This window comes from Phyllostomus hastatus, unplaced genomic scaffold, assembly GCF_019186645.2.
Source record: "Phyllostomus hastatus isolate PE091 unplaced genomic scaffold, TTU_PhHast_1.1 phas_scaffold_78, whole genome shotgun sequence".
NCBI classification, from domain to species: domain Eukaryota; kingdom Metazoa; phylum Chordata; class Mammalia; order Chiroptera; family Phyllostomidae; genus Phyllostomus; species Phyllostomus hastatus.
The window spans coordinates 49,568,797-49,583,447 of NW_025334041.1; the positions used below are offsets into that span (position 1 = coordinate 49,568,797).

The 14,651-nt window shown below is 38.6% G+C and overlaps 1 protein-coding gene across 2 annotated transcripts in view; it reads right to left on the reverse strand.

Moving 5' to 3' along the window:
* COG5 (component of oligomeric golgi complex 5) overlaps positions 1–14,626 on the reverse strand; it is a 361,130-nt gene extending 346,504 nt beyond the window's left edge. For both annotated transcript variants that reach the window (XM_045828077.1, XM_045828076.1), the window contains exons 1-2: positions 14,502–14,626; positions 2,409–2,548 (exon numbers count right to left, since the gene is read on the reverse strand). In XM_045828077.1, the coding sequence (XP_045684033.1) occupies positions 2,409–2,548; positions 14,502–14,595 (234 nt within the window). In that variant the 5' untranslated portion in view covers positions 14,596–14,626. The remainder of the gene's footprint in view (positions 1–2,408; positions 2,549–14,501) is intronic.
* Between the last annotated feature and the right edge of the window lie 25 nt (positions 14,627–14,651).

Here is a 14,651-nt window from a genome sequence, read left to right on the forward strand (position 1 = left end):
TGGCTGGATACCTTATGGATAGACCTTATATACTGTGTTCTTGAAAAGGAAGAATTAAGATCATTAAAATGTCCACACTACGCAAAGCAATCTATAGATTCAACACAATTCCTACCAAAATATCAATAGCGTTTTCACAAAGCTAAAATATTTCAAAGATTTATATGAAACAATTATTTAAAAAGATCCCCAAAGCCTCAGCAATCTTGAGAAAAAAGAACAAAGTTGGAGGTATCACAATACCTGGTGTCAAACTACACTACAAGGCCATAGTATTCAAAACAGTGTGCTACTGGCATAAAAACAGACATTCATATTAATGGAACAAAATAGAAAGCCTAGAAATTAGCCCACACCACTGTGGTCAAATTAGTATTTGACAAGGCAGACAAGAACACACAACAGGGTCGAGACAGTTTATTCAATAAATGGCACTGGGAAAATTGGACAGACACATACAAAAAAAATGAAACTAGACCACCTTCTTACAACATACACAAGAATAAACTCAAAGTGGATAAAAGACTTAAATATAACACTCAAACTCGTAAAAATCCTAGAAGTAAATAAACACAGCCTGTTAAATCTCAGAAATTTCTTGCAGCAATATATTTTTCTGATATTATCTCCTCAGGCAAAGGAAACAAAAGAAAAAATAAATGAATGGGACTACATCGAACTAAAAACTTTTTTCACAGCTAAGGAAACCATCAACAAACCGAAAAGACAACCTACTGAATGGAAGAACATACTGGCCAATAATACATCTGATAAAGGGTTAATACCCAAGATTTATAAAGATTGAGACAACTTAACACCAGAAAGATAAACATTCCAGTTAAAAAGTGGGCAGAATACCTGAATAGACACTTCTTCAAGGAGACATACAAATGGCCAATAAACATATGAAAAGTTGTTCAACATCACAAATCAGAGAAATGCAAACCAAAACCACAATGAGACACCACCTCACACCTATCAGAAAGGATATCTTCAATAAATAAACAAACAGCAAGTATTGTCAAGGATGTAGAGAAAAAAGAACTCTAGTGCACTGTTGGTGGGAATGCAGGCAGGTACAACCACTATGGAAACAGTGTGAAGATTCCTCAAAACTTAAAAATGGAATAGCCTTATGACCATCAATTCCATTCTGGGAATATATCTGAAGAAACCAAAAATACTAATTAAAAAGAACATATGTACCCTTATGTTCATTGCAGCATTATTTATTAGAGCCAAGATATGGAAACAAACCAAGTGCTCATAAGTAGTTCAGTGGATAAAAAAGCTGTGGTATATTTACACAATGGAATATTACATAGCCATGAAAAACAGGGAAATTGTGCATTTCTGCAATAGCATGAATGGACAGAGGGTATTATGCTAAGTGAAATAAGCCAGACAGAGAAAGACAAATATCATGATGTCACTCACTTACAAGAGGAATCTAATGAAAAAATAGACAAAACAGAAACAGACTCATAATATAGAGGTCAGATGGACAGCTGTCAGAAGAGAGGGGGATTGGGGGGTTGGGTGAAAAAAGTCAAGGGTTTTAAGCAGTACAAACTGGTAGTTAACAGAATAGACACAGAGATGTAGATTACTGCATAGAGAATATGGTCAATATCAAGATATCAAGATAAATATGTATGTGCCCAAGTGGTTATTTGAAGCAGAACAGGGGACCACTCTGTAAAGCACATGATTTTCTAACCACTTTGCTGTACATCTGAAACTAATAGAGAATAATACTGAATGTAAAATATAGACAAGAAATTAAAAATAATTTTTAAAAATTATAGAAATGTAGAGGAAGGAACCTTCCAGATTTTCTACTATAATCCTCTCTTCTTTATTCACTCTAACCCCGTTGATTTTTTTTTTAAAGCAAGACTCAAAGGCACAAAAAGTACAAATGGCAACAGCAGAGCTGAGATTAGGACCCATCTCCTAACTCCCTCTATTGTGTTCTATCCACCACAAATTTATCAACTTTCCATAATTTCAGCAATTGTTATATTTTGTGCTTATAAAGTGTGAACTGCCAATGTGAACATCACAATTTTTCTTATTTACAATTTCAAAATTCCATTTTCTATTATCTTTGTCAAAGTCATCTTATTCTTTGCCCACCTATATTCACCAATTGCACATCAATTAAGGTGGTGAAAACAAAGTATGAAAAATAGGTTTTCAACAGATGGGTATATTAGTTTGTCAACTAACAAAAAGTACATTACAGAAACCTTTTCAAAAGCATACTTTGAAAAATAAGCCACACTTGTAAGTTATACATTTGTTTATGTAAATATGCATTTAGATTAAATAATAGCAGGACTATAAAAATAATAAATTATCACTTTAGGCTGAATAATCTGTATGATCCAGAAGATTAGAATCACCTGTAGGTGTAGTTCTTTATCCAACTGACTGATTCCTTGGGCAAGTTTTGCTAGTTGTTCAGCAATTACAGCTTGATGAATAGATTGGGAAGTATAAGCCTTTACATCAAAGTCTTCATTTAAAAAGTCACTGTAGCATTCTGGAGAAAATATAAGAAAAAGTTTTTATTTATTAATTACACTGTACTAAACCATAGATATCAAACAACAGAATTACAATCATAGTTAACATATTCTAAGGTCTTACTATAAACCAAAAATCATTGTAAATATTTTCTGTTGTAAATGAGAAGAGGAGGAGGCAACAGCAGAAGACAGTGATAATATTCACTGAGAGCTTACTATGTACCAGGCATTGATCTAAGCACTTTACAAGTATTAACTCATTCAATCCTCACATAACCCTGTTGGACTATTATTTTCCCCATTTCACAGAGGAAGAGGCAGGTACACACATGGCATGCAACTTGTCCAACCTGAGATTTGAACCCAGGCAATCCAGCTTTGGAGCCCACATTCTGAACCACTACACTATACTGCTAAAAGCTAACTTTTGTCAGTGAGTCAAAATAGATATTGAGTAAAAGATTAAAAATTAACTATTCACCATAACCTTTAATGCAAAAAAAAATAACATCACTGACAATGACAAGAGGAAAGTTGACTATATTTGATATTTATGATCCCTTCTATGTCTAGATCAATACATGAAAATTATTACTATACAGTGACTCTGGACTTTTTTAATAGATTATGCCATGTCAGTTGTCCCAACTTTTCCCTCCCTTGCCCCACCCTCCACCCAGCACCCCCCTACTCCCTCTGGCAATCCCCCCTCCTTTGTTCATGTCCATGGATCATATATATAAGTTCTTTGGCAACTCCATTTCCTATACTTATTCTTAACAACATCCTGCTTATTCTGTAACTACCAATTTGTATTCTTAATCCCTTCACCTTTTCCCCCATCCCCCAGATGCCCCACACAGCCGCTATCCCAGTGTTCTCCATATTTATAATATCTGTTCTGTTTGACTGTTTAGTTTGTTTTTTTAGAATCAATTGTTGATAGTTACATATTTATTGCCATGTTAATCTTCTTCTTCTTAAATAAGTTTTATCTTCTTTTTCTTAAATAAGTCCCTTCAGCACTTCACATAATAACGGTTTGGTGGTGATGAATGAACTCCTCTAGTTTTACCTTGTCTAGGAAGCACTATATGTGCTCTTCCATTCTAAATGAAAGCTTTGCTGAATAGAGTAATATAGGTTGTAGGTCCTTGCATTTCATGACTTGGAATACTTCTTGCCAATCCCTTCTAGCCTGTAAGGTTCCTTTTGAAAAATAATCTGACAGTCTTACAGGAAGTCCGTGTAGGTAAACAACTGCTTTTCCCTGCTGATTTTAAGATTCTATCTTACTTCCAGCCAAGATGGAAGCATAGGTAGATACACTTTGGCTCCGCACACAACCAAAAGAATGACAACAAATTTAAATACACAAAATAACCAGAACTGCCAGAAATCAAACTGTATTGAAGTCTGACAACCAAAGAGTTAATGAAGAAACATTCATTGAGACTGGTAGGAGGGATGGAGACAGGCAGCCAGGGTGGGTAAGACACATAGTAAGGGGACAGCTGGCGGACTGGGCGACCCCACATTTCCACAAGAATAAACCAGGAGGAACAACTGGGGAGCAAGACAGACCACGCAACCCTGGGTTCCAGTGCGGAGAAATAAAAGCTAAAAACTTTTGGCTGTTAAAACCTCTGGAAGTTAGAGCAGCAGGAGGAAATCCCAGCCTCACAGATTCGTTGGAGAGACCCACTTGGTCCTTGAACATACACTAGCCCACCTGCCCAGGAAACAGCACCAGAAAGACCCAGTTTGCTTGTGGGTAGGAGGGGAAGTGACTGAAAGCTGGCCAAGAGCTGAGCAAGAAGCACTGTTCCCTCTTGGACCCCTCACCCACATACAGCACCATAATACAGAGACGTGGGTTGCCCCACCCTGGCAAATACCTAAGGCTCCACCCCTTGCAACATTAACAGCTACACTGAGACAAAAAAATATGGCCCAAATAAAAGAACAAATCAAAGCTCCAAAAATAGAACTAAGCAATGAAGAGACAGACAACCTATAAGGTACAGAGTTCAAAACACTGGTAATCAGGATGCTCACAGAAATAGTTGAGTATGATCGCAAAGTAGAGGAAAAAGTGAAGGCTATGTGAAGTGAAATAAAGAAAAATATATAGGAAACCAACAGTGAAGGGAAAGAAACCAGGACCCAAGTCAACGATCTGGAACATCAGGAAGAAATAAACATTCAACCACAACAGAATTAAGAAGCAAGAATTTAGAACAGGAACAGAACCACAGAAATGGAGGGCACATGGAGGGCTAGCAGCAGGGGGATGGGAGGAGGAAAGAGGGGGAAAAGGTATAGAGAATAAGTAGCATAGAATGTAGGTTGAAAATAGATAGGGGGAGGGCAAGAATAGTACGGGAAATGTAGAAGCTAAAGAACTTATATGTATGACACATGGACATGAACTAAAGGGGGGGGAACGTAGGTGGGAGAGGGGGTACAGGGTGGAGGGGAGAGAAGGGGGGAAATGGGACAACTGTAATAGCATAATCAATAAAATATATTAAAAAAAAAGAAGCAAGAATTCAAAAAAATAAAAAGAGGCTAAAGAACCTCCAGGATAACTTTAAACATTCCAACATCTGAATCATAGGGGTGCCAGAAAGAGAAGAGAAAGAATAAGAAACTGAAAACTTATTTGAAGAAATAATTAAGGAGAAGTTCCACAATGTGGCAAAGGAAATAGACTTCCAGGAAGTCCAGGAAGCTCAGAGAGTCCCAAAGAAGTTGGACCCGAGAAAGCACACACCAAGGCACATCATAATTATATTATCCACGATTAAAGAGGAGAGAATCTTAAAAGTAGAAAAAAGAGAAAGTTACCTACAAAGGAGTTCCCTTAAGACTATCACTTCATTTCTCAAAAGATACCTTGCAGGCAAGAAGGGGGTGGAAAGAAGTATTCCAAGTCATGAAAGGCAAGGACCTACATCCAAGGTTGCTCTATCTAGCAAAGCTATCATTTAGAATGGGAGGGCAGATAAAGTGCTTCCCAGACAAGGTCAAGTTAAAGTAGTTCATATCACCAAGCCCTTATTATATGAAATGTTAAAGTGACTTATCTGAGAAAAAAAATGATCAAAATTATGAACAATAAAATGACAACAAACTCACAACTATCAACAACTGAACCTAAAAACAAACAAACAAAAAAAAAACTAAGCAAACAATGAGAACAGGAACAGAATCACAGAAATCGAGATCACATGGAGGAGTATCAGTGGGGAGGAGGAGGGGGCAGAATGTGGGAAAAGGTACAGGGAATAAGAAGCATGAATGGTAGGTACAAAATAGACAGGTGGAGGTTAAGAATAGTATAGGAAATGGAGAAGCCAAAGAACTTATGTGTACAACCCAAGGACCTGAACTAAGGGGGAGGGGAATGCTGGTGGGTGAGAGGAATAAAGGGGAGAAGAAAAAAAAAAGACAACTCTAATAGCGTAACCAATAAAATATATATATTTCTAAAAAGTTTCTCTCTTTAACATTTGGCATTTTAATTATGATGTGTCTTGGTGTGACACTCTTTACATCCACCTTGTTTGGGACTCTGTTCTTCCTGGACTTGCATGTCTATTTCCTTCACCAAATTAGGTAAGTTTTCTTTCATTATTTTTCAAATAGATTTTCAATTTCTTGCTCTTTCAGAAGGGGTCTCCTTCTGATACCCCTATGATGTGAATGTTGGAGTGCTTGAAGTTGTCCCAGAGGCTACTTTTATTATCCTCATTTCAAGGGGATTCTTTTTTCTGTTCACTGTTCTGATTGGCTTGTTTTTTCCTTCCTTATGTTCCAAATCATTGATTTGATTCTCCGTTTCATTCACTCTACTGTTGCTTCTCTGTAAATTAGTCTTCATTTCAATTAGTGTATCCTTCATTTCTGACTGGATCATTTACGTGGCTAAGTTTCTCCCTAAGTTTCTTGAGCATCCTTATAACCAGTGTTTTGAACTATGCATCTGACAGACTGCTTATCTTCCTTTTGTTTTGTTCTTTTTCTGTGGTTTTGATCTGTCCTTTCATTTGGTCCATGTTTCTTTGTCTCCTTGTTTTGGCAGCCTCTCCTTTCTTGTTTCTATGTATTAGGAAGAGCTGTTTTGACTCCACGTCTTGGTAGCATGGCCCAGCATTGTAGTTGTCCTGTAGGGTCCAAAGGCACAGCCTCCCTTATCTCCCAAGCTCAGTTCTCAAGGTGCACCTTCCATGTGGGCTGAGTACTCCCTCCTCTTGTAGATGAGTCTTGATGGCTGTCAGCAGGTCAATGGGAGGGATTTAGCCAGACCAGACAGCTAGCAGTACTGACTATAACCTTCTAGCCAGCAACCACCTTCCTTCCTGGCTTGTGGAGATGGTTGGGTGGTGCTCCATCATGGTCTGTAGCTGTCCGCTGAGTAAGGAAACTCTGGGGTTTCCTAGGTGATGCAGGCAAAGATCAGCATCCACCTGTGTTCTGTCTGGGGCCCCTTGGCATAGTCTATAAAGCAATCTGCAGATGACTGCTGCTAATGCTGGGCCTGAGGCCACTCAGTAAATATGGGAACTGTATGAGCAGATTTAGGAAGGTCTGCAGCCTGTGCCTATCCCAGATCTTCATATGGAAAAGCCACCGTTACCAGCTTGGGCAGATGCTCCAGTAATCATCAAGGTAGGGCTTACTATGTGAGCCAGGTTGATGGAGATTCAGATATGGTACCACCATACTGTGGGTCTGTGTGGGAGAGGGCTCAGAAAATGTATAATGGACACTGTCTGCAGTTCTATGTGGAAGGAAGCTGTCCCCCAGCTTTCACCCTGATGCCAGCCACTTCAGTTCTTCCCTGCATGCCCACTGGTGCCCTTCAAGCTGCTGCCCCAGTACTATAGCACAGAGTGAGTAAGTCTAAGTAAGTCTGTGTGTGGTGCAAGGCCCTTTAACGGGAGAGGCCTGAGAATCCCACAGTTTCTTCGAACAATCCAAAACCCACAAGTTTTTATAGCCAGAAGTTATGGGGACTTAGCTTCCTGGTGCTGGAACCCTGGGCTGGGTGGTCTGGTGTGGTGCCGGGATCCCTCACTCCCAAGATATCCCTCTGTTTTATATCCACCACAGGTGGTTTTGAGGACCAGCCAGTTCCACATCTCCATGTCTCCCCTCTGTCCCTCCTACCAATTTGGATGAATGTGGTTTAATTCTTTAGTTGTCAGACTTCCATACAACTCAATTTTTTGTTGGTTCTGAGTGATGTTTGTTCTATATTTTAGCTGTAATTTTGCTGTGGTCGTGCAAGAAGGTGAGCCATGTTTACCTACCTCTCTATCTTGACCAGAAGTCTGAATCTGGATTTTTAATAGAAATACAAACTTACAGGTATTACTAAAATTTAGAATTCTGGGGTGAAATAGTAAATAGAAAGAGAAACTGTTCAAAACAGACCATTAATAGACAGGAAAAAAGTGATGTCAGATGTTAAGATATCTTTCAGTATAGAAATCCTGTGAATGAAAGAAAACCTGAGAATGAAAGAAAAAAATGGAGAAATTATGAGTTAAAAATAAATATATTGAAGTGAAGTGAACTCAACATAGGTGTAATCCACTATTTCTTAATCATATTCTAGATATAGGTAAAACCGCCCTGACAGATTATGAAACAAGCAAAATAGAGTACTTACGAAAACACTTAATTTATCTATATCCACCGTGTGTGTATATATGTGTGTATACATGTATATATGTGTGTATTCATGTATATGGGTGTGTATGTATGTGCATGTATATGTGTGCATGTGTGTGTGTGTGTAGTGTTCCATGAGGGCAAAGTATTTATTTACTACCACATCCCTGGAGCCTGAACAATGCCTGACACATGGCAGATGCTCAATATTGAATGAGTCAACTGAATGAGTTGAATGAATATATATATATATATTCATTCATGATATATATATATGATATATTATCATATATATCAGCTGGAAATATCATTCTGCATTCTTTCCTACTTTCTAAGTAGAGTGGAGTAAAAGAAGGAAACTGCTACTTTGGTCTAAATTCTGAGAACCATTTCCTTCAGTCTGGCAAGTCCTGAGAATTAAGAAGCTGGCCAGTCAGAAAAGTAGAGGCGGCCATTTCAAGAGGGGGGAAATTTTAGAGGGAGCAAATACCACAGCATATTTTGAGATATAGAGGAATACTGACTTTATGTCTAGACCACAGTGTGTGTGTTGGGAAAAAGGGTTAAGAATAATAGGAGTTGAGGTTCCAAAGGAAGGTTGGGGGTCAGTTTAAAAAGAGGCTGTTGAGACATCAAGATGTTCAGACTATATCCATTTGAGGTTTTAAAGCCAAGATGAGCACTACCATCTTTGTTTTAAGATGTTTCTAGCAGCAACTGGATGATGACTGAAAAGGAACTAGTCACACAGTGGTGTTTTGGAGCTGGCTTCTAGTGGCTCCAGAGAGCTAACTGTTAACTTTTCAGGAACTGTGTGAGCCAGTTGACATCACATGTAAGTATCTTAAAATTGACCATGGTGAAAGGATTTATACCATGGAAGCTGGTACACCTACAAAACTAGGGCTTCCCCTATTTTCCCAGAAAGCTGGTTTATCCACACACCCATGAACAAAGCCACAAAAGCCAATAAGGTGCTATGTTCACAGCCCAAGTGGCAAGATAAAGGCCTATGACAGCAGCACTAAGAATATCAAGGAAGTGACAAATTTGAGAAATATTCAGAGACTGTAATGTGTAGGACACAGAGTCAAGCTGAAAATGGGTGATTAGTTAGAGCAAAAAGAATGATTCCTAAGTAACTGACATAGAGAATTCAGCTTTGCATTAAGCCAGACCACTAGGCATCTTTTTATAAACACGAACAGGGAACATGAGTTCCCTGCCTCCAAGGAACTCATAATCTACATGGGGAACAAGCACACATCTAACCACATGTAATTAATGTTAACAGAGACTACCAGAGTAAAAGGTTAAGGGAAAGAGGTTTTAAAATTTTCATTTAGTCTTGGTTGGTGTGGCTCAGTCTTGGTCGGAGTATGGTCCAGTAAACCAAAAGGTCACAGGTTCAATTCCCAGTCAGGGCACATTGCCTGGGTTGCAGGTTCAGAACCAGTAGGAATGCATGCAAGAGGCAACCAATCAATGTTTCTCTCCCTCCCTTCCTCTCTAAGATCAATAAGTATGTCCTCCAGTGAGGATAAAAAAAATTTTTATTTCACTTTTTTATATGTGGAATTTGTACTATTTGTTTATATGTAGGTATTTATAGGCACAACTACTAGTGTTTGTTCACTATCAAATAGAAATGTCAAGCAGACAGTAGTTCTATAACTCAGAAGAGAAGCAAGTACCATACATGTGTGCATTTGTCAGCATAGATATTAATTTTGAAACCATGAAAAAAAAAACAGATGACTTAGGAAGAAATTTTAGAGCATACAAAAAGATGAAAATGTGAAGATATAGTTCAGAAGCCAAGAAAACACCAAAAATTTGGAGGCAGAAGAAATGAAAGTAATCAAAAAGACTTAGGAGTGTTCCAAGAGAAAGAAACAGGAGAGAATGGCAAAAACCAAAATGGATATATTAAAGAAAGTAAGTGGTCAGTACTATAAAAGACCTAACAAAGATCAAACACAATGTAGGTTCACTGTCCACTGAATTTGGACGTATGGACTGATGGTCCGTCCTCAGAGAGAAGTCTTCTCTTTTATAGTTTATAATGCCTTTCATAGTTTTCTCATTCCTCTAGAAGGCAAATCAGAAACACCTCACCAATTTTCAAATTATGCATCTGCACACCAACTATATCAATCCTATCCTCTATTATTGACAGATCACTGTTACTGATGGAAATGTTTAATTCCTTAGCAATATTGCAGGGGATGAGTAAGTGAACTACTGAATTAGGGACAAACTGAGGAAGACAAGCATCTAAAAGAAAATGGAACAGAGCACTTAAAGAATTAGAAATTTTTTAAGTATGGAATTCAAGTCACATGAGGAAAATATTTCAAAAAGAAGTCAAACCCTTTTAAAAGGTCAAGAATCAAAAAATGTCCGTTTGTCAAAAGTTTTAATTGAATCTATTGGGGCAACACTGGTCAATGAAACCATACAGATTACAAGTGTACAACTCTGTAACACATCATCTGCATACTGTATCAAGCAATCACTACCCAAAGTAAAGTCTCTTAACCACCACCATTTATCCCAGCTTTGCCTTCTTCTACTTCCCCCACCCCCACTTTCCTTTGGCAATCACCATACTGTCATTGTCTGTGTCTATGTGGCTTTTTTTTCCTTCTTAATCTAAACTTCACCTTTATCACCCACCCCCACAACCTTCCTCCCATCTGACAGCTGTCTGTCTGTTCTATGTATCTATGATTCAATTTCTATGTTGTTTGTTAGTTTATTTTTGTTCATTATATTCCACATACCAATGAAATCATATGGTTCTTGTCTTTCTCTGACTGGCTTATTTTACTTAGCATAATATTCTCCAGGTCCATCCACAGTGTCCCAAAAAATTTCCCTCTTTTTATGGCCAAATAGTATTCCATTGTGCCAATGTAACACAGCCTCTTTATCCACTCATCTACTGATGGGCACTTGGATTGCTTCTAGAGCTTGGCTATTGTAAATAACACTATCTCCATTTGATTTATCCACAAGGAAATCACTGCAGACCTGGGCAAAGCAATTTCAAACACATAGAATGAGTGTGACTGGGTCCTTGAGAAGACAGGAAGAAAATCCAGGGCATAAGAGGAGGGACTGTCCTTAGGAAGGAGCAGAGATTCACTTTTGTTGTAATTGGAAATATGAGAGGAAAAGGGAGAAAAGATAGCTGCAGGTTCAAGTTCAGCTTACAAGTTTAATAGAGAGAAATGAAGAAAGCTCACATCTGGTGGATTCTCTCTCTCTTTTTTAGGTATCAGTCATTTGTTAAACTTGAAGGAAGAATTTAAAAAGACTTAAATAACCACTGTGGAAGATGGGTAAGAAAATTAAACAGGAAAATTCAGAAGGCAGAACTGAGGAATAATTACCCTGCAAAGATCGATTACAGTTCCTAACATGTATCTTACTGAAATATTGGGTTGGCCAAAAAGTTCATTTAATTTTTTTCCATACGATGGCTCTCGTAGTGCTCTCTTTAACTTCACATGAAACTATTTTGTTAGACTGCATTGTGACAGCTGTCATATCAGCATGCATTTTTTTAAAATTATCAAAATTGGTGAATTTTTGTGCAACCATTTCAATATTGAAGATGGAAGAAGATATACAACATTTTCAGTGTGGTATGTTTTATGATTTCAAGAAAGGTAAAAACGCAACTGAAATGCAAAAACAATTTGTGCAGTGTATGGAGAAGGTGCTGTGACTGATGGAACATATCAGAGTGCTTTGCAAAGTTTCCTGGTACTCTTGACATTTTGGCCAAATAATTCTTTGATGTGGAGCTGTCTTATGCATTAGAAGATGTTTAGCAGTATCCTTGCCCCTCTATTCACTAGAAGCCAATAGTGGGAGATATCTGACATATTCAAAAGATCCAAGTCAATAAAGTTATTGGTGAAAATGAAAAATGTGTCCTTTATTTTACAGCAAAAACAAAACAGACTTTTTGGTCTGGTATACATACCTCTATTTACCAAATATATACCTATGTCTGGCATGTGTTGTTCCTTCCATTTCTTCTGGGAAGTTCTATTTATACTTCAAAACCAACTCTACCTAGATGGTTCTGACACTCCCCTAACCATTCCCAGTTATTATTCTCCTCTGTATCACTGTTTTACTTTGTACACAATTTTACTGCTACCCTTCCAACCCTCTATTACAGTGACTCTCTTTATAGCTCTACAAGACTATTTCCCCTACTGAATTGGTGAGCTACTTCAGAGTGGGAATTGCTCAGTATATCGGAACTCAAAACTTGGTTCAACTGAATTTAAATTAAGATACAAAGATGCATTAGAGAGAATCTAACCTGCAGAACCTAATAACATCTAGTTCAAAAACCACCACCAGTAGGTAGGTTTTGACTGAAGTATATAAACTGTAAGAAGGCTAGTAGTTAAGGGCAACAATAAAATATACAACAGTCAGAAAAAACAATTTATAACTGTCAGATGTAAGAAACATCCAAACCTGTAAGAATTTTTATGAATTTATTTGAGCCAAACTAACAATTACCAGACAGGAAAATATCAACACACTGAGAAGATGCTCCAGAGAATGACAGTTCTGCACCTGATTTATATATCATAATCAAAGGAGAAGACACAAAGTGTTTACGCAAAATTCCTTGGTGACAGATTAGAGAGGCGGGAGAATGCAAAGCAGGGAAATCTCAGACAGGATGAAGAGTAAAAGGCATAGACAAATACTTTACATTGGTGGGTATGGGATAGTTAAAAATTAACATTTATGACACATAGAGATGTTATGTGGGAAAACAATGATGAGTTCTCTGGTCTCAAGCTCTGGTGGGCGACTGTGCCCTGAGGGGTATGGCAATGGCAAACTGGATTAGTCTGACATTCCAAAGGTATGTTATCATGGATGCCAAAAGACAATAAACAGGCTCAGTTAAGGTTAAGATTGACCTCTGTCAAGAAAGATATCGGCCTAGGACTACCCACCATGACTCACTTTTAGTTAGGAAGTTTTAATTTCAGACCATCCATGTGGTTACTTTAGGTCTCTGAGTTTGTAACGTCGCTATGCAGGCCTCCCGAGTTTGTCAGTTTAGTGCGTGGCCCCTTTTTTTGTCTACAGAATCTTATTTCATTCGTTTTAAACCTACATGGTCTACAAATGTGCGCATATGTTTCTTACATTGATGTTTGATTTAAAAACCCTTATTTGTCCTGAGTGGTGTGACTCAGCTGGTTGAGTGTCAACAGCAAAGCGAAAGATCACCAGTTCAATTTCCAATCAGGGAACATGCCTAGGTTGCAAGTTAGCATAAGGGAAGCAACTAATGGATGTTTCTCTCCAGTACTGATGCTTCTCTCCCTCTCCCTCTCCCTCCCTCCCCCTCTCTCTAAAAGATAAGTAAAATTTAAGAACCCTTATTCTGTACCTACTACATGCAAGATAAAGATATTAACACTGTCGAATATAAAAAGTTTTACAATGCAGTAGAAAGATTAAATTATCAAATTATTTTAATACAAGGTAGAAAACATGTGACAATTTGGTAAGAAAATTAAGAACAGATGAGAAGGGTCTTAGAAATTTGAACTTTACTCTAAAGAATAAGAGATTTGGGATATGTTAACTGGAATAATACAATTTAATGTGCTTCTCAAATGTACTGTGTTTAGCTTATTTTCTACTACCTAGCATTTTTCTGTCTAAACTGTCAATAAATCTAACTGCTATATTCAACACATGTCCCAGGTTGAACGAATGCTCCAAACCCTCTCCCATGTATGGTTGTGGATAAACGCCTTTAAGGAAACAAACGGAACTGCAAGAATTGCCATCTGTGCAGTCTAAGGATTTAACAGAGGGGATGTTCCCAACTGTATTTAAAAATGAGGCCCTCTTTCATTAAGTGTCCGTCATCTGTTCTAGGTCTCACACTTCTCATGGGATGGGATGCTTCACCCTTCCTTTCATCAAGAACTGTGGCAACTGTCAGTGGCTGCCAACGCGAGTAACCGGATGCGAAGTCACAGGACTTCAGAGAAGCCCCAGGAGTGTGGAGGGTAGAGTTGAAAAGAGCAGCCATCAAAAATCAGGCGTCCCAAGAAACAAGGTAGTCGAGGCGGGCATCCAGATGCCAGGGGGCCGAGCAGAGGGGAGTGGTCACGTCCGGAAAACTTTCTGCAAAGTGACAGGTTGAGTCCACCACCTGGGCCCACGTGCGGCGCAGGACAGCCTTACAGCCCCACGATCCGACCCACCCCGACTCCTTACCGTCCTGCAAAAGCTCCCGGACTGTCAATGCAGCCGCCCGGGAGACCAGAGCCCCGTGGCCAACGAAAGCGACGCCTCCCTCGCCACCTTCCATGTTGGCAGGTACCAGAAGTGATGACGTTAGTGGCGGACAGCCCCTCCCATGTAGTG